Source organism: Taudactylus pleione, unplaced genomic scaffold (genome assembly GCF_031769625.1).
Source record: "Taudactylus pleione unplaced genomic scaffold, aTauple2 ptg000044l, whole genome shotgun sequence".
In the NCBI taxonomy this organism is placed as follows: Eukaryota; Metazoa; Chordata; class Amphibia; order Anura; family Myobatrachidae; genus Taudactylus; species Taudactylus pleione.
Window position 1 is genome coordinate 8617613 of NW_028284446.1, and position 26847 is coordinate 8644459.

General features: G+C 45.7%; 1 protein-coding gene across 1 annotated transcript in view; it reads left to right on the plus strand.

Annotated features, from left to right (window-relative positions):
* LOC148537788 (calcium/calmodulin-dependent protein kinase type IV-like) overlaps positions 1 to 26847 on the plus strand; it is a 113016-nt gene that overhangs the window by 37071 nt on the left and 49098 nt on the right. The window contains exons 6-9 of the mRNA XM_088460376.1: positions 8464 to 8554; positions 17219 to 17293; positions 20104 to 20179; positions 22487 to 22613. Coding sequence (XP_088316502.1) covers positions 8464 to 8554; positions 17219 to 17293; positions 20104 to 20179; positions 22487 to 22613 — 369 coding nt within the window. The remainder of the gene's footprint in view (positions 1 to 8463; positions 8555 to 17218; positions 17294 to 20103; positions 20180 to 22486; positions 22614 to 26847) is intronic.

Consider the following 26847-nt stretch of genomic DNA (forward strand, 5'->3'; position numbering starts at 1 on the left):
TTTTTACAAAGGACAAGTATCTTTGTAAAGCCTGTGCTTAATTATCTATGCCCTCCTCAGTATATGTGGTGTCTTATATGTTTGTATCTGGGTTATAGGTGTATACACCTTCCCCATCTGTGTCCTCTCTTGATCTGTAATGCAACCTCCAAATGCCATCATCCCCTTTAACATAGTAATCACATACATGTGTTTTATGGTTCTATAGACCCTTGGGAAATGCTTTATCATATTCCAGAGCAGGTGCACCTGGGGAATGTTGTTCATCTAGTGCCATTACTGCAGGGAGTGCATGTTCTAATGGGTCTGGATTTTCTGACACTAACATTTTAAGGGCATTGTCTGTTTTATCTGAGAAGGAACATGCTTGGGCTTTATTTGCACAATTCCCCTGTCAATTACTTCATATAATATTGTGCTACATAGGCTTGTGAAAGGGTATATCTAGATGCTTTCAGCCACAATGCATAGGATCCCCACTTTCCTCTACTTTTTCCCAATTTATCTCTTAAACCCTTCCACTTATCTATATCAAAAGGTACCAACCAATGGTATATCAGTATATTTTGCATGCCATCTCCTGAGAAATTTTACTGTCACACCTCCATACTCCTGATACATCACACTTGCTGGACTGCCATGCAGGATCTCAATTAGAGATTTATCCACCGAGGATTTTCCTTGTCCCATTGTAAAGGCTTATCTTTTCTTTATAGTCCAGCATACAGTAGCCAATACAATGGTAACAGGGTCGCTCCCCTATTTAAGGAAAATTACTCCACTTATTTGGAAACCTCGTTATCTTGTCAGATAAAAGGCTCTGAACAGGCACACTTGTTACACACACTATTAAACTCGGCTTTATAGTGTATACAGTGTTTTCACAATAGGGAATGTCCCTTAACTATCCAGCATGTGGGAGGTTAACCGTAGCTTCCCCCCTCACTCTGGTTCCTGTCCAGACTCTGCTGGCATCTCACAACAATTCACTTCCTTATTTAGCAAGATATGGCAGGCAAAATGCAAACATGTATTTCTTCAAACAAAAGAAACTGCAATTTTCTTAAAGCATGTATCTTATCACATCTAAGAATTATATAAAACTGGTTCCATACTTACAGTCTTTAACAAGACTTCAATAAGACACAAACCAGCAATGACACACAAAGGCAGCTGACCTGAGGCAGAAAATTCAGAGCAGAAGCAAGAAAACGTGTTCTGACCTGTGGCCACAGTTGGTCCAAATCTCCTAGCCCCATGCCTGCCTTCCTTCTTCGTGTGTCAATGTTGGAATGATCTCGGTGGGACCTCCAAAATTGACACGGAATGATCAAATATACGATGAAGATTTTATTTTTATGTACGCACATACAGAGCTGGCAGTACATCATTGCAAGCTGCTCATACATTGTACAGAAATTATATACCAAAAATGAATTTACATATAAACTAATCAAATGATTCAAACAATTGTCATGAACTCCCCTAAGATCTAAGCCAATCAGTAATTATTTTACTCTCTAATTGGAAGAAATCCAATCTCATTATTATAGTCACGTAGCCCTATTCACGAGTGTATGATCCAGACATCAAAACGGACGTTTAACATTTATATATACTTCTATGTTCCTCAAGATTCCGATAAATGGCCGACCACAACCTGGTATTTTAAGCCTAGACATAGCATGCAGCTGGGTATACTTCCTTATAGCCTTGCAAATCTTGCAATGGTTGCATAAAAAATGAAATGTTTGCACATATTAGACATTTTCATTATAGGCATTAAAGTTATATAAAAACAATCAGCAATGGTTTCATTCAGCCGCCATTTTGTCTTCACGCTGCCATATCACTCACAATACACTTTGTATGACGAACATCGTGGGACAAAACACTTTGTATGACGAACATCGTGGGACAAAAAGAGAGTTTTGGATCTTTTTTCAGGTACAACCATTGGATACTTTACGTTGAGAAGGGGACGTGAACATATGGGAACAGGTAAGTATGTATGTATGTATGTAATAATACTATTTTCATGGTGTGTGTTGTGTTTTTTTACACATTTCTTTATAGGTGAACTACATGTACCAATAAGCCCTTAATGCCCCGCATGCTGGTACTTGTGGTTCTCCAAATACCAGCATGCGGGGGAGGCTTGCTGGGACCTGTAATGACAATGTGAATTATTCTAATTTTTACACACTACATCTACACTATCAACCCGCCACCCACCACCCAGGTGGCGGGGATAGCCCCAGGCTATCAGCCTCGACCAGGGGTGCCCTTGACAGGGGGACCCCTTTATTGGAGGGGTCCCCAACTCCCCAGGGATCCCTGGCCTGGTCTGAGTAGCGGTCTGGGCTGATGCTGCGGCTGGGCGGCCCGGTGAAAGGGCTCCCCTGGCTGTGGCATCAGTCCCCCCGCTAGAAAGGGTCTGGAGCTGGTTTTAAATATAGGGTGAACCTCAAGCAATTTTTTGAACCCTATATTTAAAACCAGGTCTGACCCTGCTGCCTGGTGCTGGTTCTTAAATTATGTTGGAACCCTATTCATTTTGTTCCCCATAATTTTAGGAACAAGGACTTGCTAGCAAGTCTGGGGCTGGTTATGCTTTAGGGGAGGACCCTATGTAATTTTTTTTAAATAAAAACACTTTATATTACATATAAAGGCAGAAATATACACAAATCACACTGATCTGTGTATGTTTCTGCCAAACTCGCAGCTCAGGAGGTGGTCTATTTGAAACTTCTATTTTACAGTTAGTTTGCTACAATCTCACACGAGATTGGAAACTCGATTCTTAGTAAATTTGCGAGTTGCTTCTTTTTCATCTAAAGTTCTTCCTATTTTGGCCGATGGTGAGTTTTTTCGAGTTTGCAAACTCACATGAGTTTTAACAGTGAAAAAAGAAAACTCACTTCAAACGCACTCGAGTTTGTCTTTGCGAGATTAAAAACATGCCTAAACTCACCTGAGTTTGCAAACTCACACAAAATCGACCCTTAGTAAATTTACCCCTAGGAGACCATCATGCAATGCAAAGCAGGCTGTTTTTCTAACTTTATCAAACCAGACAAATCAGTGAAAGGCAGACCAATAATAAAACCTGTGTGTTCCTGCATCAGAGCCGGATTCAGGACCTCATTCAGAGCCGCTCGTAAGTGGCCGTACGCTCGTTCCGAGCGATGTTCGCCCATCTGCGCATGCGTATGGTTTGTAATACGCATGCACGAAAACCAGTCAGTGCGGACGAAAATCGTTTGTTCGCTATATAGCGAATGCCTGCTATTTTGAGTGACAGGAGGAGGCGTATGTGGGTGGTAACAGGGGAAGGTGCTTGAAAATGGGGAGTGGAATTCAGAACGCAGGCGTGCTTAAAGGTCAAAACGGGCGTTTTATGGGTGTGCATAATTAATACAGCAGCGTCATTGACCACGTCACTTGGTTGTTTTATAGTCAGAACTGCTCGCAATATAGCGGTAGGAAAAACCAACCACAAGAATAGCGAGCAGTTCATACGCTGTTCGATGTACTCAATTAATTTAATAAATAGCGGACATGACGTATGATGCGAGCGGCCAGGGGGCGTTTTTATAAAAAAAATGACCGCATGTTTTGTTCGCTCGTTCAGACATAGAGGCGGCAACAGACCGCAAAGAGCGAACGGTTCATTTGAATAGCCACCCCCTTTTTCTGAACGAGCGAGCGCTAATAGCGTTCGGCTCTAAATCAGGGCCTAAGACCCTACCAATTCGCCCCTTCAAATAAGATTTTTCCAGACAAATTACATACGTCCACCCCTCCCCTAATTTAATCCCCAGTAAAGTGCAGACATGTGGTGGGTAATGATGCTGCAGCAATCAGCTTCACAAAATCAGCCATTGATCAAACAGAGTGGGCTCAATCCTATTAGGTGCAAGCAGGGCCGGTGCAAGGTTTCTTGGCACCCTAGGCATTTCTTCAGTCTTACGCCCCCCCTGCCCCCACCCTTGATAGCTAGACAAGCCCTTATACAGTGCCCCCAGTAGTGGTCCCCCCCATGCATTGCCCCCAATATAGTGCCCCCCCACCTATGCAGTGCCCCTTATATAGTGACCCCAGTAGTAACCCTCCCTGTGCAGTGCCCCCAGTAGTGGTCCCCCCAATGCAGTGCTCCCAGTAGTAGTCTCCCCCCCAGCAGTGCCCCAGTAGTAATCCCCCCAGTAGCAGCCCTCCCTATGCAGTGCCCCCAGTAGTGGTCCCGCTGGGCACATGGCACTCTGCCCCCCGGGCCGCAGCGTCATTCGGGCCGCGGGCCGTGGGCAGTCTGTGTCACTGTGACACAGACTGCACCGCGTGTAGCGCTGACCGGACGGAGTTCGGTCAGCGCTACACAAGTGACAAACACACAGGCTGGGCCGGGGGGCAGGGTGCCATGTGTCTCTGTGACACAGGCTGCACCGCGTGTGTAGCGCTGACCGGACGGAGTTCGGTCAGTGCTACACTGACTAACACACAGCCGCCGGCTCCGGCAGCTGTGTGTTTGTTTTGATCAGCAGCCAATGAGAGTCTGTCAGACTCTCATTAGCTGCTGCTGCGCCCACTGCAGGAGCCGCTCCATCTTCCGGCTCTTGCAGTGGGCAATGGGAGAGGCGTCATGATGTCATGACGTCTCTCCCATAATGCAGAGCGGCCCAGCCCGGGAAGGACAGACGGAGGAGCGGATGGCGATGGCGGGGATTGAGGTAAGTGTTTTTTTTATTTTTTGTATTACGTGTGTCTAATGGGGAGGGGCGGGCACTACAAGGGGGGGGACTACTAATACTGAGGGCACTACAAGGGGGGGACTACTACTGGGGGCAATACAAGTGGGGGACTACTATTAATGGGGGCAATACAAGGTGGAGGACTACTACCACTGGGGGCACTACAAGGGGGGGGCTACTACTACTGGGGGCACTACAATAGGGGAACCACTACTGGAGGCACTACAAGGAGGGGACTACTACTACTGGAGGCACTACAAGGGGGGAACCAATACTGGAGGCATTACAAGGGGGGGGGACTACTAATACTGGGGGCCCTACAAAGGGGGAACCAGTACTGGGGCACTACAAGAGGGAGACCACTACTGGGGGCACTACAAGGGGGATATCACTACTGGGGGCACTACAAGGGGGGGCACTACAAGGGGGGACCACTACTGGCGGCACTGTACGGTGAAGACCACTACTGGGGATTGTTACTGGGGGCACTTCAAGGGGGGGGCTACAACTGGGGGAACTACTACTGGGGGCACTACAAGGGGGGGACTACTACTACTAGGGGCACTACAAGGGGGGACTGCTATTACTAGGGGCACTACAAGGGGAGGGGACAACTACTAGGGGCACTGCATAGGGGGGAGGGGACTACTACTAGGGGCACTACATAGGGGGGAGGGGACTAGGGGACTACTACTAGGGGCACTACATAGGGGAGAGGGGACTACCACTGGGGGCACTGCATCGAGGGACCACTGCTGGGGGCTCTATAAAAAGGGCAATACTGGGGTACTGCATAGGGGGAGACTACAACTGGTGCCACTATTTAAGGGGCACTGCATAAGGGTTACCACTATTGGGGGCACTGCATGGGGGGTGGACTGCTACTGGGGGCACTATATAAGGGGCTTACTACTGGGGGCACAAGGGGCATTGCACAGGGGGAACCACTACTGGGGGCACTGTATAAGAGGCACTGCATAGGGGGGATCACTACTGGGGGCACTACTGGAGGCCTTCATAAGGGGGTCCTCTCGCGCACGCACGTTCTTTGGGCACCCTGGCTACACGCTACTCCTGTGCCAGGGCCGTCTGCATACATTTGCCCCCCAGGCTAAAAGTTGCCAGCCAGCCCCTGTCCACAGTGCCCATAGTAGTACCATCATCAGTGCCCCTAGTAGTACCCCAGCAGTAGTCCGTCCCCCCCTAAAGTTTGGAAATGCCAGTTTGTTTCTGGAAAAATTGCAGACATTGCACACCAAAGAAATGCTAGATCCAATTAGAAATACACATTTGTGGTACTCACAGCGGGGGGGTGTGGCTATTCTACATAATGCGACCTGGAAGGAGTAGATGAAAAATTGGAGAAACTATCCTGGACCCCCAAAAAGTGACAACTGAGATAGCAGTAGCATACAGAAGGCTGGTAGTGGCCATAAGTACTGGAGATTTTTTAAAAGGTGTCAAAACGCTGATTTTTGCACTGTTTATCAATGGTTGAAAAATGACAGCCATCAAATTAAAGTTTATCGTACCGACGTGGATGGGAACGATATATCATCCATATCGTTCGGTGTGTACCCTCAATCGTGCGTTCAAATGCGTCATCAGTAACATTGTCCCATCTGATGTGCTGCATATCAGATGGGACGACGTCGCTGACTGCTTGCAGGTGAATGCAGGATGAAAGGGTATATTGCGCGGCCGTACACTGCCTCGTGCAGTATGTACATCCACCCGATATATCCTTCTATCAGCATTGGGTCGGTTGGGATACATATCATTCTGATGTGTACCCGGCCTAACACAGGGCCTGATTCAGAGATGAACGCAACTACAAATCGCACGCAGATCGAGTGATTGCCATTGCGCATGCATCACAGTGTGCGTGCGCGAAGGCAGCAGTGTGATCGCCATGCATTCACGCAGATCACGTAGGCCCACTGCAGATTGATTGACAGAAATAGACCGTTTGGGGGTGTTGACAGGGGGTGGTTAGCAAAACGCAGGCGTGCCTGGCCGTTTTAACGCTGTTACGTGGATGTGCTCAAAATTAGCCACTACAATTGCATATGCAGCTCTGTGTAGCTGAAGAGCTCCCTGGCCTGCGGCAGGTCAGACGTTCCACAAGGGTAAAATGGCCGCCGATGAACTTCAATGGTACTGATGTTTAAGTAGGTATGCGTAGTCGCACGCAGGTGAGAAGTCAGTAGTGGGCGTCTTTATGCTCAGGTGATCTTTGCTAACATTAGCATATTTCTGCAACTGCGTTGCATACAGAAACGCAGTTGCGATCTCATTAGCATCCGTCTCTGAATCAGGCCCACAGTCAATCACTAAAATTGTACTTGCTCATGGGGGCAGATGCAACTCTTCCTCCCGGCCCAGCCTGCCTCAGGAATGCTATGTGGGTTTAACCTTTATTTTCAGCTGTGCCTGACAGGTATACGTTCGGAATATCGACATGGTCTAAATATCGATGCTCAGAATGTCAACAATGACAGAGTAGAATGTCCACAGCCGATTATTTAACGATTTTAGGGTTAGGCTTAGGTTAAGGGTTAGGCTGTAATTAGAATTAACTTTAGGGTTGGGGATACTTACCTCAGCAATGGAAAACCGCATGGTTGATAAACCAAATTATGAAATTCATACTGTCAACATTAAGCCAATGTCTACATTTCACATGTTGACCTCCTGTCCATTTTGACATTCTGAATCTCAGCATTCTGTAACACACCCGTCTGACGCCCTGCTCTCGTCACAATAATAAATGCTTTTTAACCTCATTATACAACATTCTCTCACTTCTAACTCATGTTCAGACCCATTTGAGGGCTGCAGGCATTATAAGTTCTTGTACCTGTATGTAACTCTGATAGATATAGTTGGGATAGGAGTGGCTGAGGACTTTTTAGGTCAGTGTGAGGAGTTTGAACTAAATTCTGTGGGAACCAGAGAGCCACTGTAGTAATTGTCAGAGTGGGTAAGCTGAGGTAGAGCAGCGAGAGAGACAAATAAGGTAGGCATTGGCATGCTGGAGAGATTTAGGAGGAGAAGGGGGATAGAGTGGACTTAGGAAGACCAGAGAGAATTTCAGTAATCAAAGCGAGAGATGATGGGAGAGTGAATCAGAGTTTGTGATGCTTAGAAAGTGAGAAAAGGATGGACCTTACAGATGCAGATGTTACTGGCAGGAGTGGGATTCAATATGGGAGTGAAGGAGAGGGTGGAGTCAAGGATGACACCCAGACAGCGGACTTGAGAGACAAAGGAGAGTGTATTGCTTTCAAAGAACAGGAGGGAAAGTTAGGAGAGGAGGAATACAGGGAAAGGCAAGGCAATCATGTTAACTTAATACATATCAAGTTTCAGGAAGAGCTAGGACATGTCCAATAGATAACTGAAAACACAGGAGGAGAGGCCAAAGCAGGAGAGAGAAATTTCGGTATAATCAGCGTACAGGTGGTATTGGGGCCAGATCATTGGGTGACTCATGTTAGGTAAGGGAAGGAGGGTGGGGTGCAGTGTCAGGAGTAGATGTAGAAAAGTAGTAGCGCAATGGCCTGCATGTATGGAGAGTTGGCAAGACAAGAATGCGGACAAAGGCAGCAGAGAGGTAGGAAATACCAATGTACATATAATCTCATTGCTATTTCAAGGTTTACACCAGTTTTGGACGAATAAAGTAAATATATTTTCTTTATATTTCCAGTATCTACATGCGAATGGGGTAGTTCACCGTGACTTGAAACCAGAGAATCTCCTCTATGCAGACTTGTCTCCAAATTCTCTTCTTAAAATTGGTAAAGTGATGTCAATGGACATATTCTATAAACAAATTAGTGCATGTAATAAAGCAAATGTTTAAAATATCGCATATAAATCTATAATATACTCTATAAACCATAAGGGTTGATGCTGAGTTGAACATACAACTGTTGCAGAGTGTATCTTGCATGATATTGCAATGTGCATGCTCCAGGAGAGTACCAAGTACAGGTGATGCATGCATTTAAATTGTATCTACACTTACATATGAAGAGGTGTAATGTTCTCACATAAGCAAAGCTCAATGAGAGTGTATCTATACAACTGCGGGCTATGCAGACCTTAACATGAGCCAAAATACACCTGTTTGGACTTTGGAGGCATATCTATTGTATCTATTACCCAAGGATAGGGTTGGTGCAAGTGCACACAGATGATGATAATGATGATGAATAGAAGCAAGATGTGTACAACTTTGCTTACAGGGAATATATACATATCTGTCTACGTGGTTTTGGAGAAATTTACGACCAATTTGCTTTCAGCTCTGCATCAAGCCCTTAATATAAGCTAAACTCTAAGGGGCCTATATATAAATTATTATTTACAGATATTTTCGGGGGGTGCTTGCAAATAATAACTATCTGCCAAATCAGAGATATCTGTTGCAGTCGCCCATTTTTGCTTGCAAAAGCAACCCCCATGTGGGCTGCTTTTCTGCTGCATTTACCAAGCTCCAGAATGCATTCCAGTGCTTGGCCCTGGTAGCTGAAAAACACTCCAGATGGCATTAGCCGTTGGGTCACTCACCAGCACTCTTCACTGCACATGCTTGGTCAGCAGACCGTACATGCACATTAGTTCGCATGGCTCCTGAGGGAGAATTGAATGGATTGCATTAGCCCCTGTCCCTATGATTATTAATACATCCGAGCAATACATAATTTCTTATTGCCAGGAACAGCGGCGATAAGTAATTATAATTATTGGGTCTAAGCCCGATAATTAAAAAATATGCCCCTATACCATCTACATTTACATAATCTTATGTTGCATGGTGCGTGCATGCTCACTCTGTCAACACCACACCCATTATTAGGAAGACCACACCTCTTTCATACATCAGAATCTGCAAAGTCCAGGAATAATATGGACTGTTGGCAGGTATACACATAAACCAAAATGTAGCTGTGGCAAAAAGCATAGATTTTCATGTGTGACTTTATCGTATTAGATTTGGTATAGAGATGGCCCAGCACAAACGGTCTTACATCCTAATTATGTTGATGTGTAGATCAGATATGTGGCCTGGGTAGATTAGAGGACTGACCCTGTGTCATGATTTTCAAATGACGAATGTCAAAAGTTGGTGCTTTTGTAAGGGCACGGAGGATTAAACACCCTTACCACAGTTTGGTGGAGAAATTATCCAAGTCTTGTTAGCACAAAGGATAAAGAAAGTCACAAATTAGTTGCTTTGGTGCAATTGGCAGAACATAGAAAGGGCCAACTAGCCATGTCAGTATAAGCCACTTACATGAAAGACTTGAACGACAGCCTACATGGCCAGATTATAGAAACTCACTTTCCAAAACAAATACTACATATAGGAATACTACTTCAGTTTAATCACTTATATAAGGATGCTTTGAACTTTTGTTGTTTAGTTTTAGGATTGTGGGTTTGTTCAGATTTACAAATCCAGAATGAGTATATACTTCAACTATATTATTATCTGAATATAGGCAGTAAGTTATGTCTGACATTATATTTATCTTCTTCATCTGGACTGAAAATGCTACAATCTTTGCGGGTCATTTACAGATGTGTGCTCATACATCTACATACCTCCCAACATGACCCTCTCCAAGAGGGACACAATGCTCTGGTCCTGGACTTCCCTGGTAAGAGGCGGGGCTGCAGCACAGTTCACAATTCAAATAGGGGAGCCACACCAACTGTCATTTCACACACTGCCAAACATCACTGGCTGGGACTCACAGGCAGTTGGTGTGACTCCCCTATTTGAATTTTGGACTGTACTGCAGCCCCACCTCTGGAGCCTCCACCAATCATAAATTACCAGGGAAGTCCAGGACCAGAGCATTGTGTCCCTCCTGGAGAGGGTCATGTTGCGAGGTATGCATCTAGCATCTTTGCGTGTTAAACAGCACTTTTAGTCGCGCCATGCCATGGAATGACTTGGAAGCGCAGAGCGTATTTTAGTGCAACTTTTCTCTTTAATTGCGTCTTATTCTCACAGGGATGCGATTAAAATGATATGCGGAATGCCTATACACTGTGTGCAAATGCGGGTGCATCTGCATTCAAAATACTATGATACAGTGTCACAGCAGCTGACAGTGTAATGTAGCATGGAGATATAACGGCAGTCGCTCACAGAATATTGGCATGCCGCATATTGAGCCAACTCAAAGCAGAAAATTTGTGGTTTCTAGTTTAAACTGAACTTCCCACTGACAATATATAATTCTTATAAATTAATGCGTGTTTTCATCAGCCCAAATTATCACAATTATTTTACATGATTGCACTTTCCCTAGTTATGTATGCATATTGTAATCCTCTGTCCCTGATTTCTTCTACAAGACATCTACTCCTCTATATGTCTTTCACTTTGTCTTCTTTTTTAAGTTCCACATGTATGGCATTTTGATGTCATACAAAAAAATATAGAAAATCTTAAAAATTAACATGAATATAAGCATGTAAAAAAAAAGGGAAACAGATTGATAGTGATTAAAATCTTAAAGTTCACAAATAGATTTTGATCTGTCATGGAAAAAAAAAAGTCTAAATTTGAGCAGTTTCCCAAACTCGATACTCAAGGCACCCTACCAGTCCAGGTGGCCTATTCATCATAACCAAAATTTCTCTGGAGGTAATTAGGTTTAGAACCCGAATGGAGTTCTACCTAATTACCGGAGGAATTCATCATTCCTCCTCCCTATAACTATCTATTTCGAAAAGCTGTCATTTCTGCGATGACAGCTTCTCAGGAAATACTTTTCCCTCTCTACACTAACTTACAGCAGCTGGAATCAGTGGTGCCCATGCGCTGTTACATTCTGTGTGCCCCCCCTACCCTTCTGCCTGGAGCAGAGCCGGCCCTAGCCCATTTGGTGCCCTAGGAAAAATTTGGACTGGTGCCCCCTAACAACTTCCCATACCGAGCTGAACAGCCCCTCAGGAAAAAAACAGGTGGCCCTCCTCAGTAGGTGCTGTCGACGTTTTAAGACCCATCTGTCTTTTCATCAGGACATGTCATGATGAAAAAACCAATGGGTCTTGAAACATCAACAGAACCGATGTGATTTGTGACCGAATATCACTTTGGTACAACTGAGGAGTGCCGCCTATTTTTTTCCTGAGGGGCTGTTCAGCTCGGTATAGGAATTTGTTTACTATGCTAGGAGGGCACCCACGAGATTACCAGCAAATGTATCCAGAGTGTCGGGCTGAATGTATGTGTGTGTGTGTATATGTGTATATATATATATATATATATATATATATATATATACACACACACACACATATATATATGTATATACACACACGCACACATACATATATATATATATAGATATATATATATATATATATATATATACACACAGTATATATGTATGTATGTATATACAGTATGTGTGTGTATATGTATATATATATATATGTATGTGTATACAGTATGTGTGTGTATGTATATATATATATATTTATATGTGTGTGTATGTATATACAGTATGTGTGTATATATATATATATATATATATATATATATATATATAGTCGTCCCCCAGCAATGCCCCTAGTAGTAGTCCCTCCCCAGCAGTGCCCCTGGTAGTAGTCCCCCCTCCAGCAGTGCCCCTAGTAGTAGTAGTAGTCCCCCCCATCCAGCAGTGCCCCTAGTAGTAGTAGTCCCCCCCCCTTCCAGCAGTGCCCGACAGGCACACACACGAAAAAAAAAAAAAATTCCACTTACCTTATTCCCCGCTCCGGCGTCCGCTCCTCCGTCCAGCATTCTCCCGCGCCGGCCCGCTCTGCATGATGGGAGAGACGTCATGATGTATCTCCCATCAGCCACTGCGGGAGCCGGAAGCCCGGCTCCGGCAGTGGGCGCAGCAGCCGATGAGAGTCTGTCTGACTCTCATCGGCTGATAAAACAAACACACAGCTGCCGGCGCCGGCGGCTGTGTGTTTGTTCCTGGCAGTGTAAGTGCGGACTGCACTTATGTGCGGTCCACACTACCGCCGTGCTCCTGGTCCTATGGAGGCGGAGGCAGAGCCGTGTCAGTCACGGCTCTGCTCCGCAAAGGCCCATGGGAGGAATGGACGCGGCTGGGCCTGCGCAGTAGGCCCTCCCGCGGCCATCTTGTTTCCTCCTGTAGCCAGAATGAGCTTCTGGACAGTGGGTCTCATTCAGACCCGCACGCGAGCGCTGGGCGCTCGCAATCGGGTCGATGTTTCCCAAATGCGCATGCGCACGACGGAGGCGCCTCCGTCGTGCGCATGCGCGAGACCCGAATAACGACGGGGTAGCCGTCGTTATGGGTCTCGCACCAAAGGGGGCGTGCTGTCGATGGTGATTGACAAGCACGCCCCCTTCGGTGGGCGTGCCGGGGGCGTGTCTGCCCAGACGGAGGCGTTCCCATGGGAACGCCTACCGTCTGGGTCCGGCCCCACTGACATCACTAGTGATGTCAGTGGGAGTGATTTTGGCTCTGATAGAGCCAAAATCACTCCAGGGCTTGCGGCAGACGAGACCCTACCACAAGGGTCTCGTCGCAAGCCCGATGGTCGCGATGGTCTTGACCATCGCGACCATCATCATGGACGCTCGCATAAGCTGTGGGTGGTAACCCACAGCTATGCGAGCGTCCACGAGGCCGCCTCGTAAAAAAAAAAACACGCCCTGATTCAGAGCGGGCGCTCGTTCAGAGCGTCCGGCTCTGAATCAGGCCCAGAAACTCATTCTGACCTGGGCGGCTCAACTTGCCACTGCGCTGCCCACAGCAGGGTAGGGAGGAGGGGCATGCAGCGTCGGTGGTGGTGGGGGAACCGTGGCACAGCCCTGGGCATTTGCTTATTATGCCTATGCCTAGGGCCGGCTCTGGCCTGGAGAACACGTGTCAGAACAGCCAACGGAGCCAGAAGAGAGACCAGGAAGCGCGGGAGGGAGCAGAGGAGGACCTGCCCACGCTGACACAGGTAAGTGTCACCTACTATATGCCACCTCACAGTGGCGGATAGTAACTCCATCAAATTCCAAAAATACATAATTTTCGGAATTTGATGAATAGCATAATTTCCGTATCCCCATACTAATGTACGGGGAGTGTGGAAATTAAAGCAGGCGGACTTATCCAGGAGATACTAAAATACAAAAATAACGGTAATTAAGGAAAATGTCCTTAAAAACGTTATGTTAGTGTTGATGAATGGGCCCCCAGGTTTTAAGGATATCCATGCTTGATCACTAGTGGCTTAATAAGTACCTGTTACAATCCGCTACCAGGATTTCTGACAGCCTCAGCAGTTTCTAGTCCGGGCTGTTGCTAGGCAGCAGGGAAGCTGTCAGTATTGTGGGAGCATTTAGCTGCAACCAGTTTGCAATCAAGCTATCAGTGTGTGTGCAGTTCAGTTGTATTGTAATTAGGATGGTTGCATTGGTTCCTCTTCCTGTTATATTGCATTCACTCACAGCATTCCCTGCCGGTGATAGCTTATATTTATTTTGCTGCCTGGTTCGTTCCATGTATATCGGTGCTCTGGTCTCCTGCTCTGCATATGCTGAGCCGTGTCTGTTCCCAGTTTGCTACGTTCTTGTGGAACTTTAATTATTGTTTCTACCAACTGCAAGTATTACCAAGTCAACACAGTGAATATCTGTCTTGCACACCTATGCTGACACAGTGAATATCATCTCTGCTGTAGTGTTTCTGCATATACAAATATTTGCCTTGCACTAGTGTGTGTGTGTGTATATATATATATATATATATATATATATATGCTGTGTTGTATTCTGTGCTGCTGATACAAGTCTTGCTGTGTGCATCATTGTGGCTGTCTGCTAATTAACCTGTTTGCTATCCATACTAACTGTCCTGCAATTAACCCTGTGAATGCTGGTTCTGATTCTGCAATTACTCTGACCCTGTAAAGTTTCTGTATCTACTCCAGCAAATATCCTGTGATCACCCTTGTATTGTATAAGACCCTAGTGCCTGAGCTTAAGACCTGGCGGCCGCCTAAGCACCAGTGAGTGTATTCAACTCTATGGGAACAACGGGTGTTTGTTATAGGTAGAATATCTCAGTAGGAGGCTCTAGGGGTCTTATACATATACAGGGGTGTTTCATAACAGTACCTCAGTCATTTTGATTTTGTTATCTGTGCTTGAGCATGAATATCCTTAATACCTGGATTGTCAGTGTAACTTGAGGACAGGGCTTAGGAAACACTGAATCAGACCATTATGGACAGAAGAGCCCTGGCTGGACTGGCCATCTTGCACTTCTGGCAAATGCCAGAAGGGCCGATGGCCTCAGGGCCTGCTCGAGACATGCAGAGCCGCTGCACAGAGCGGGAGTCACCTTCTGGGTTTCGGAGGTGTCCCTGCCCTCCACCCCTCCACTGGAGTTCATGGTATGACCTCAGGGGGAGGGAAGAGGTTGCGGCAGTGATGGGCCGGTGCACTCTGCTTAGCCGGGAAGAGACGGGGGTGTGCTGCGAGGCCAGACCCTGTGACTCGCGGAACACCCCCTTGACACTTAACCATGACCCTTTGCGAGCGTGTGCCCCTAAGGCTAATATTACTTACAAAGCACACTTGGTTTTGTATTTAATATTATTGCCTATTTAAGTTCTGCAGGTGAAACCGCCAAAGACATGGTGGTTTTGAAAAGTGCTGTATTCAATTGCCGACGAAAAGTCCCGAACTTTTCGCATGCCAGAGATTTCGCCGTCATCGCTTGTTTTGCCTCCGGAAAAGTATCGCGCTCGTCACCGCTTTTCGCCTGACAGATTTGGGGAAATCATCCTGACACCCCCCCAAAAGATGCACTGACATGGGGGATCACTATGGATACCCCGAATAACCCTGCTGAAGGTATTCGGGGTGCTTAAATTCTCTCAATTGGTGCTATTTAGCGTCTTTACACAAGTGGTGAAGAATAGCATTTAGCAGGTTTTTTTGCAAAAATTAGTAGTCCCATCAAATTTGGGGTACGTGAAAATGGGGAAAAGCATGGTTAAAAATCGCTAAAGTGCATTTTTAAAAAACGTAAAAAAATGCACCTTCAGCAACACCTGCAATCCAAAAAACAGCTTGGGCATACTTGGGGGACTCCCTGGAGTGTATTTCGCTAGTTTTTAAGTTTGTCCCCAAAACTAAAGTACGTTTTGGGGGTGATCTAAAGTAATTTTTGTACTTTTTTTGACGCAGTTTACCTTTAGGGGACTGTCCCAAGGCTGCGGGTGTATTCCCGCAACTTTGCACCTCAAACCCCCAATTCAGCACTTTTTTCCGCCTCCGTTCAGAGGCGAATCTTTTCCGCTGGTTACAAGGTGCAGACGTTTCACACCGGCGAAAAGTCTTTGCAATTGAATACGGCGGAATGTTTCCGACAGTCGAAATGACGTTATCGTTGAAAACTTTTCGCAGAGAACGGCTTATTCGCCAGCAATTGAATACGGCCATAAGAATTTTTGTGCATGACAACAACTACAGTTTATACCAAGGTCTTAAATGTAAACTTAAATTCATGACAAGCAACCATATCAACAAAAACATAGAGGATTATTATTATTAAATCTCATATCCACATTATCTAAGTTGCACTAAACCATTAGACATCAATTGCTGCTTGTGCTATGGTTTTACTTTAGGTTTGCACACAACTAGTAATAACGTACTTTAAGTGTCATTTTTACTTTATCCTAAAAACAGTACAAAACTTATTGCAAGTGTCACACTCAATGGGCCTGATTCAGAGCCGGACGCAATTAGCGCTCGCTCGTCCAGAAAATAGGGGTGGCTATTCAAATGAACCGTTCGCTCTTTGCGGTCTGTACACGCCTCTAGGACTGAACGAGCTAACAAAACTTGCGGTCGTTTTTTTGAAAAATACGCCCCCTGGCCGCTCACATCCTACGTCATGTCCGCTATTTATTAGATTATTCGAGTACATCGACCAGCGTATGAACTGCTCGCTATTCTTGTGGTTGGTTTTTGCTACCACAATCTTGTGAGCAGTTCTGGCTATAAAATAACCCAGTGACGTGGTCAATGACGCTGCTGTTTTAATTATGCACACCCATGAAACGCCCGTTTTGACCTTTAAGCACGCCTGCGTTCTGATCTCCACTCCCCGTTTTCAAGCACCTTCCCCTGTTACAACCCCATACGCCTCATTCTGTCACTCAAATTAGCAGTCATTCGCTATTTAGCGAGCACATGAATTTCGACCGCACTGACTGGTTCGCGCATGCGTATAACGATCCGTACGCATGCGCAGTTGGGCAAACATCGCTCGGAGCGAACGAGAGACCGCTTACGAGCGGCTCTGAATCAGGCCCAATGTCTCTTCATGTCCTGAAAATTACAGCTCTAATTCGCCTTTTGAGCATTTTTGTGTTGTACATTAATCAACAATTATTATTCATTGCAATAGCGGACTTTGGCCTATCCAAAATTGTTGATGACCAAGTAGCCATGAAGACTGTATGCGGAACACCAGGCTACTGTGGTAAGTAGAATACCTAATGTACAACAGGTTCTTTGTATCTGTCAATGTAAAAAGTAAATATCTAATAAGAGACATTTAGAACATCTATATAATTAATTTATTTTTTTATTCAAGAGTCAAGTAAATAATAAAGTAAGTATGTCTATTACAGACATTCAGAATACCGGAAAACAGACTATAGATAAACAGTTAAAAGGTAGACAATGTCTAGATAGACACCAAATACTGTAGGTCGACAGGGACAAAAAGGTCGACACACTAAAGGTCGACATGGAAGAAGGTCGACAGTTACAAATGGTCGATGGGGTCAGAAGGTCAACACTAAAATGGTCGACACATTTTTTTTTTTTTCTTAGGGTTAGGCACTTACCCCCAACGGTTAGAGTTAGGTACCTACCTTGACGGTAAGGGTTAGGCACCAGAAGGGAGGGTTAGGGTTAAGCACTTACCAGAGGGTTAGGCAAATGGTTAGGGTCAGGCACCTACCCCAGCGATTAGGGTTATGCACCAAGGGGAGGGTTAGGGTGAAGATTAGGGTTAGAATAAAAAAGAAAAAATTGTAGACTTATACGGAATCAGGTTTAAATAGCTATTATTAACATCATCGTTTTAAAATAAAATTCTGAAAATCAGCTGTCCCACGAATCCTTTCACTGCTGCTTCTTTAGCAGTAAAAATTAGCACTGCCAAGTCTGAATCAGCATTGCTAGTGTACCTGCATGAACTTGGGTTCAACAGGCGCACAAAGCCCCTGCCGGCAGAAGGAGCCGGGCAGTTGCGGAGGGATCTGTATGGTGCATTTTGCCCTTTTAAAATCGGGAAGGGCGCAGTGCCCTGCTAAATTAGCCTAGCGGGAACACTAGTAATGCCCCTTACACAGTATGCCGCACACAGTAATGCTCCTTACACATTATGCCACACACAGTAATGCCTTTTACACATTATGCTGCGCATAGTAATGCCCCTTACATAGTATGACACACACAGTAATGCCCTTTGTTACACATTATGCCACACACACAGTAATGCCATTTATAATACATTATGACACACTGTAATGCCCTTTACACATTATGCCACACTGCAATGCCCCTTACACATTAGGCCACACTATATTGCTCTTTACACTATTATGCCACACTGTAATGGCCCACCTCCCCCCAGCAACTCACCTCCCCCTAATTCCCAGTCCCTCCCCATAGCGACTCACCTCCACCTAATCCCCCAGCAACTCACCTCCTCCTGTGTGTCCCTCCAGGTTAAGGCTGGTCCTCCATGGCCTGGTCTTGCAGGCTGCTTCTCCGTATCTTGGTCTAAAGTTCTCTCCCCTGCATCCCAGGATGCCAGGCACGGCCACAACGATGTCACAGGCATTCTGGGAGACAGTGGGAGGGAGGCGTTGGTCATCTTTGGTGCTGCCAGCTTGAAGGCTCAGACAGCGGCGCCACAGTGGGCAAGAGTAGGGTGACTGTGGCGCGCCCTCAGGCCACAGTGCCCTGGGCAATAGACCTGCTTGCCCATAGAACCGCCACTGATTATATTGTGTGATTCTCCAATTTAAGTTTTTCGATACATGAAGGTGATACTGGCAATACTTGAAGAGGCACCATCAGGAGGGGGGTTGAATATCATGGCTCCGTCGTGCGCATGCGTGAACCCCAGCTAACGACGGGTGATCCGTCGTTAGCGGGCTCAAACCAGACGGAGCGAGCTGTCGATGTTGATTGACAGCTTGCTCCGTTTGCTGGGTGGGCAGGGGGCGTGCCTGCCCAAACGGTGGCATTCCCGCCGGAACGCTAGCCGTTTGGGGGCGGCCCCACTGACATCACCAGTGATGTCAGTGGGGAGCTTCCTGCTGAAACACAGCAGGAAGCTCCCTGGGGCTTAAGGTTGACGAGACCCTACCCTAGACCATCGCAACCATCTCCCTTAGCGGTCGTTAGAGCTGTGGGTGTTAACCCACAGCCTAACAACCGACATGGAGGCGGCCGTTCAGGATGCAAGTGGCCGCCCTATTTCTGAGTGACCGCTTGCATCCTACGACCGCCTCTGAATGAGGCCCTGAGAACCACTGGTCTAGGGAATTTGCGGTAAGCTGGGAGATGACTTGGGACGAGATAAGGAGGGCGGACAGAGAGCACGAGTTAAGATTGTGAGAAGTTTGATGGGCTTTGATGAACAGGTGCGTTTTCAGGGCACATTTTAAGCCTTACAGGCTGGTAGAGAGTCTTGTAGGGCGGTGGAGCAAGTTCCTGAGGAGTGTTGGCAGCACGGAAACAGTCTTGGATGCAAGAGTTGGAGGATGATCTACTGCCATTAACCGTAAGAATTATTTACCAAAATGCACATAAATCTATCATGGCTGATTCAGAGGTGGACGCTAATGCAGTAGCGGCTGCAACTTATTTTGTTGTATTAAGATTTAAATCCCAATTGTATTATTTGTACTGCTGTCCAATATAAGTTCTTTTTAGCTTTAAAAAAAAACAACAACCCCTTTTTTCCATAATTGATGTTTACTGAAATTTTGTATTTACACACCAATATAGTTTATTTATGTTTTTTAATGTTTATTCTTTTCAATTGATTTTTTATTTTTTAACTTTAAATGCATTTCCACTTAAAGTAGGTCCCCTATTTTATTTATTGCTAGAACAGGATCACACTCTTCTAAATTGTCTTGATCACACTTATTTCTAGTACAATATTCGCTAAACTGATATTATTCATGAATTATTTCAAACATAATACTTTTGGAAAGAGAGAAAAAAATTGAACTTACACGTTATTCCATTCAATTCTACTTTCAGCGCCAGAAATTCTTCATGGTTCCCCTTATGGTTCAGAAGTTGATATGTGGTCTGTTGGAGTCATTACATACATCCTGTAAGAGTTGTTGTGTTGTTGTGTTGTATTGTATTGTAATAAACACTGAAGACAATCCTGTAATCCTAGCTACATTAGTTGTGTTATCATGCTTTTCTGTTCATTGTATCAGTGAAGACCATATCATCTAAATCTCATATGTATATACTGACATCCCAACAATTATATTCAGACACGGACATATTAAAGAAAAAAAGTTTTTCAAAGACCTATTTATGAATTATTGGGTTTTAGACCCGATAACTATAGATTCTTATCACTACTTATTGTAACAATTAGATATTATGGGCCTGATTCAGAGGTAGAGGCAGTGTCGATTTTGGGCACAAGCGCCCAATGTTTTCAGCCGTGTGTCCAAGTAACACTATGCATGTGTCCTGATGGTTACCGCCAAGAGCCACTGAACAAATTTGGAGGCATGTTCAATGGCCATTCCTGTGTGGTAACAAGGGGGTGGCTAGTCAGATGTGGGCATGTTGCATGCACTGATTGTGGCGTCAATGTTCAAACGGACCTTCTGCACCTCCATAGGACTGGTGCAATATGTGATGGTGCAGCCAATGGTGCGTCTAAATATGCAGTGTCGGATAAATGCTACAGCCAGTGGGTGTCTCTGCGTGAATCCCATTGGTTGCGTCAATAACATAAAGAAGCAGTCGCACGGCGGAAAACGACGCAGTCTCGGCTGCATTAGCATCCACCTCTGAATTAGGCCCTATGTACAGCCGTGATGTATGAAGAAGTTTGGGGTCTGTGTGAGCAGCCATTACCAGGGAGTAATCCTATGGAGCTTGGTAAATCTCACAATATAGCAGTCACCATAGAAACCTACAGAGGTTGCTATTGCGATCAGAAATGGGGGAACAACAGCAGATATCCAAGATGCTGATGTGTCCCCTACATACATCATAGGCATACTTATATTTTGTGGGAAATACTCTAAAACTGCCATTTACAGAGTATTTTACTCACAATTATTTTAATAATGAGCAAAAGCAACTGGAATCATTAAACCTAGGGCCTGATTCATTATGGGTCACTATTGCGATTGCAGCTGCGATTACACACGCAAGTCCACTGCGAAATATGCTGTTTGCAATCGCAGCCTAACATACGGAGGCCCACATCCCCTTAATTACATCTGTAATACTTTGCAAAATAGCAAAACCATCTGTAACATTGAGTACCACGCACAGCTGCACAAGGTCTGACCTTACTTAGATTGTTCTTTGTAAAATCACACTGCAGGTTTCATCTTCATATACATCTATTCATCTGGCCATACCCAATATGCTTTTGCTTTCCAATTTGCAGAATTAAATCAATATCCAATTGAACTGCACAGAATTTGGATAATTGTTGTGTGAGAAATCTTGACATGCCATTGGGGTCTTGTGACCCACCAATCAACCATATTTACTTACACTTAAAAGTAGAGAATCCAGGACACTGACAAGTATGTGACAGTGACGATATGACCCTGCACCTGTGTAACCATACTGTGTACAAACACAGACACTCAGGGGCCGACGCACAGTTGAACACAAGTCAGTTTTGTGGATGTATCTTGTGTGTTTACGCACTTGCATGCGCCATAGCCAAGCGCATGCTTCAACATGCAATTCAGCTTCATATGCAAGCATCTTTTGCACCAAGGATAGGCTTGGTACAGGTGTGCAGTGAGATTATGAAGGCTATGAAATCAAGCGTATGGATAGAGGCGGTGCGGTCACACAGATGCATGAAAGTCTGCATTTGGCTGAATATCTGTATCTTTAACTGCTCACACATGGCCTGATACAGAGGTGCACGCAGACGCAGCTCTTTTTCTGCAATAGCGGCTGTGTCTTTATGCTAATGCCGCAACCGATTCTCAGCCACTGGCTGCGGCGCGCACCAAGACGCACCATTGGATGCAACATGGAAGATTGTACCAGACCGTGACACACCCGTGTCTGGCTAGCCACCCCATTACCCCCCAGGAAAGCCAACTGAAAATAAATCTCACTGCGCTGAATTTCGGCCTGCATCTTAAAGTGGTAACCATCGAGAAGCATGCATACTGGAAACATCAGCCGCTCTGAATCAGGCCCACAGTGTGGGTGTAATTACAGCCAACTTGCCTTCAACTCTGCATCAGCTCCTCAGTGTACATGCTGAATAAGCAGATCAGATAGAGGGGATACCCAGGTTTAGGAAGACATGTCTTCACTCTGATTCTCACAGTGTTCTTTTAGTAATAATAGTGACAAATCAATACACATTAATAATGATAACGTAAACTATATAAATGTCTGGTCTTTATAGGTTATGTGGATTCGAACCATTCTTTGATGCAAGGGGCGATCAGTACATGTACAGAAGGATCCTGAATTGTGACTTTGAGTTCATTTCTCCCTGGTGGGATGAAATCTCATTGAATGCCAAGGACTTGGTAAGAAACACAAAAGTAGCCACCTAAATATGTATTTAGCTAATTATTTCCAAGTGATAAATCACACATCACCCATGTAAAATGACCAGGCAAGAATTAACGTTATTAGTGTTGAAATACTCAGACTTACATATAATAATCAAGTGATCAGTTGTTTCTTTCATTCACTATATTTTTAAAATCAATATGTGGTTTATAAATAAACTCTCTTGGTTCCTGCTCTGTCCTCCATGTTTGGCAAAGCAATACCAAGCAAAGGGAAGATGACCAGACTGATGCCATAAACCAACCAAATCAAGCATGTAACCCAAGCCCATACAGCCTGTCCAAGGGTGGTTTGGTGCAATACGTAACACTGGACTTGATTAAGAGGTGGACGCTAATCACGTCACTGCTGTGTCTTCGTAAGCAGCTGATCTAAGAAGAATGCAAATGTTGTAGCCTGTCTTTTGTACAGTACAGAGATATTCACCACCGGCTTCTCACATCTGCCGCTTGCTTACAAAGATTCAGCATCGGACGAACGTTGGTCACATCATTGGACCTCTGACTTATGGTTTCTCAGAATCACAACTAAGCCGCTGGGCCAGTACAGATTCATATAGATACATATAAGGATGCAGTCGCTAACTGCGACACACCACCCAAAACGGTCCTGACACGCCTGCATTTTAGTCGCCACTCCCCCGTTGCCTGCCCAAAATGGTCACTCTGCATCCTAATCCAGACAAGACCATCGTGACACATGCCCAGTGCGGCTCTGACGAATGCACAGACTGAAAACGTCGGTCGTTTGTGACCGAAATTGACACCTCAACCACCTCTGAATTAGGCCTACTGTGAGCACACACACAACTTGTTTTTAAGACTTATTATTTTAGATATGTTGTGGTATAGTAGAGTGTTCTGCTTTGCATAATTTAGAGCTCATTGTAAGTAGAAGCTAAAAAGCATACTGTATATGTCAGGCTCAGCGTTATATTCTGCAATGCTCCTATGAAGTCAGGGCCACTTACTTGAGTAGGCTGGCCAAGAGATACGGGTCCTGGGCTTTCACGCGCCATTGTCTGCAGCTGCAGGAGGGGAGACGGTGTTCTGTGTCAGTGGAATCTAAGGCATGCATGCGTAAGCCAGAATTATTCTAAATTTGGACCCCCGACCCCTAATGCCATAAATTTGAATCTCACATAGCAGTCAGTGTTAAGTGATTGCATCCTGTTACTTCAGACATGTATACCTTGCTCCAGTGATAGATTACTTGTTACCTTCTGGCTACCAGTTTGACTACTCTTTCTGCCTGCTGATCCTCCTGTGGACCAACATTGCTCTGTTAATTGGACTCTGGGCCTGATTCATACCCACTCGCGAGCGCTGAGCGCTCGCAAGCGAGTCGATGTTGCCCAAGTGCACATGCGCATGAGGAAGCTGGCTCCGTCGAGCGCATGAGCGAGACCCGAATAACGACGGCCAAGCCGTCGTTATGGGTCTCGCACCAAAGGGGGCGTGGTGTCGATGGTGATTGACAGCACGCCCCCTTTGGTGGGCGTGCTGGGGGCGTGGCTGCCCAGATGGAGGCGTTCCCATGGGAACGCCTACCATCTGGGGCTGGCCCCACTGACATCACTAGTGATGTCAGTGGGAGTGCTTTTGGCTCTCGTCGCAAGCCCCATCGCGACCATCATTTTGGCCGCTCGCTATAGCTGTGGGTGGTCACCCACAGCTATGCGAGGGGCCAGGAGGCCGCTCCATAAGGGAGCAGGGACGGCCCTGATTCAGAGCGAGCGCTCTGTCAGAGTGTCCAGCTCTGAATCAGGGCCTCTGTTAATTACACTTCTAGTGTACCAGACCTTTTGGATCTGAACTTGGACTTGTCTTTGCTTCATCCTATGCGACCATATACACATATTGAGTCATTCGAATCTATGTGAATGCACCACCACCCCCAGCCCACTGGCCCCATGTGAAGCCGTCATCACTAATAACCGCACTTACAACTATTACTTGCAAGGTGCAGAAGATGTGACTGTAAATAGTGTGTGCAATACATACACATGACACAGAATAAGTAGCATCTCTGGTTACACGCCCACGTGTCTACTTCTCTACTTGTGAATGTCCCTGTTGCCACCTAGTAGCACCCATCCTGCAATGAGTACAGCTCAGAATCACTTTGAGCTGCACTGAGATGCACTACATGTTTTGTTTGCCAAAAATCACCAGTTTCAGCAGCATTCAGACTTTCACATAACTCAGAATCAGGCACTCAGGGCCAAATGTAATAGGGTGAGAGTTTAGATAATGTGAGTGTTTTCTCACACTTTTTAAACTCGGCCCAACATAATAGAAAACAAAGCAACAGAGCAAACTCGCATGTTTTTCAGACTCCTAAAACGTTCACAATTTAAAATCTCATCCAGATGTTTTCCCATTATGAAGATAAAACTCAACCAATGTGAGAGATTACTGCTAAATTCTCACTTTTTCTAAGCTCTCACCCTATTACATTTGGCCCTATGTGTCCATTTTATCAGGTACTTATTAATTCACTTATTAATCCAAATATCTAATCAGTCAATCATATGGCAGGAGCTCAATGCATAAAAGCATGCACACATTGGAGCTCATTCAGAGCCGCTCGCTCTGAATGTGGGCGTGTTTTTATTTTTTTTTCTTTGGTCTCCGGCTGCTCGCAAAGCTGTGGGTGACCACCCACAGCTTGTGTGTGTGGGCTGGAGACCATCGCGATAATCACGACCATCAGCCTTGCGGCGAAACCCTGGGGTAGGGTCTAGCTGCCACAAGGCCGAGAGGACTTCCTGCTCTAACAGAGCAGGAAGTCCACTACTGACATCAACAGTGATGTCAGTTGGACCGCCCAACAAACGCCAGGCGTTCCTAAGGGAATGCCTGCATTTGTGCAGCCACCCCCCCTACCCGCCCACGAAACGGGCTAAGCTATCAATCAACATCGACAGCCGCCCCCTGTATTGTTGCGAGCCCGTAGCGACTGAACTTCAGTCGCTCAGCGGGGCTCGCGCACCCCGGACCCGGCACATGCGCAGTGCGCAAACATTGGCTCGCTTGCGAGCGGCCCTGAATCAGCTCCATGGTCTAGAGCAGTGGTTCTCGACCTCGGTCTTCAGGACCCCAAATAATTCACATTTTCCAGGTCATCGAGAAGGTGCATAGGTGTAATCATTACTCACTTACACATTTTAAAAGATCCACATGTGGAGCTAATAATTTCACTTGTGATTCTGTGAGACATGGAGAACATGCACTGTTTGGGATCCTGAGGACCGAGTTTGAGAACCTATGGCCTAGAGATTCCATTTTTGTTCAGACCAGACACTAGAATGGGAAAGATATGTGATTTAAGTGACTTTGATTGTAAAATGATTCTTGTTTAAAAATGGGGTGGTTTAAGGAGTTTGTAGAGACTGGTGCACAAAACAATAATTGTACAAAAGCAGTTCTGTGGGTGAAAATGTCTCGTTAATGAGAGGTCAGGGGAGATTGTCCAGACTGGTTCTGTCAGGATGTGGCCTGGGATCGGCCACGACTCACCCCTGCGCTGGTTTCCTTGGGCTTAGGTGTCCAGACGCTGGGAGTGTAGGAGAGTGGTGACTGAGTATTCTCCCTGGGGGCCGCTAGGGCTTCCGTGCCTGCGTCCTGGTTTCCGGGGTGCCGGACATGGGCGCAGCCATGTTGGCTCATATCACCTGACTAGTCTCTTCCAGTGATTGTCCTGTGGTCGCTCAGCTGATCCTCTGATCAGCTACCCAGGGGTATTTTAGTCTGACTACAGGAACAGGATGCTGCTGTTCAACTTCGTTGTTCCAGTGCCTGTGATACTCACCACTGTTGCTCTGTGCTATTTCCTTCAGAGTGTTGCTCAGCCTGTTCATGGTTCTCTAAAGTTTCCAGTATTTGCTTCCATGCTATTCTCAGTCTGAGAGATCAGTTTTCTCCCAGTATCCTGTCTTTCATGTTTTCTATGTTTGTGTGTCTTGTTAAGTGCTGTTAGTTCTGTGGCTATTACCCTGTGTCACTGAGGTGTCAGATTACCTGCTATTACTATTAGCTCCCAGCTGCACCTTTTAGCACTCCCAGCCTGTCTACATCTCTGTGTTTTCTGTGCAAATCTGCACCTGCATATGTGACTATTCCCGGTATATGCATGTGCCCAGTCTGCTCTATGTTTGTCTGTGTAATCCAGCACCTGCACATTTAG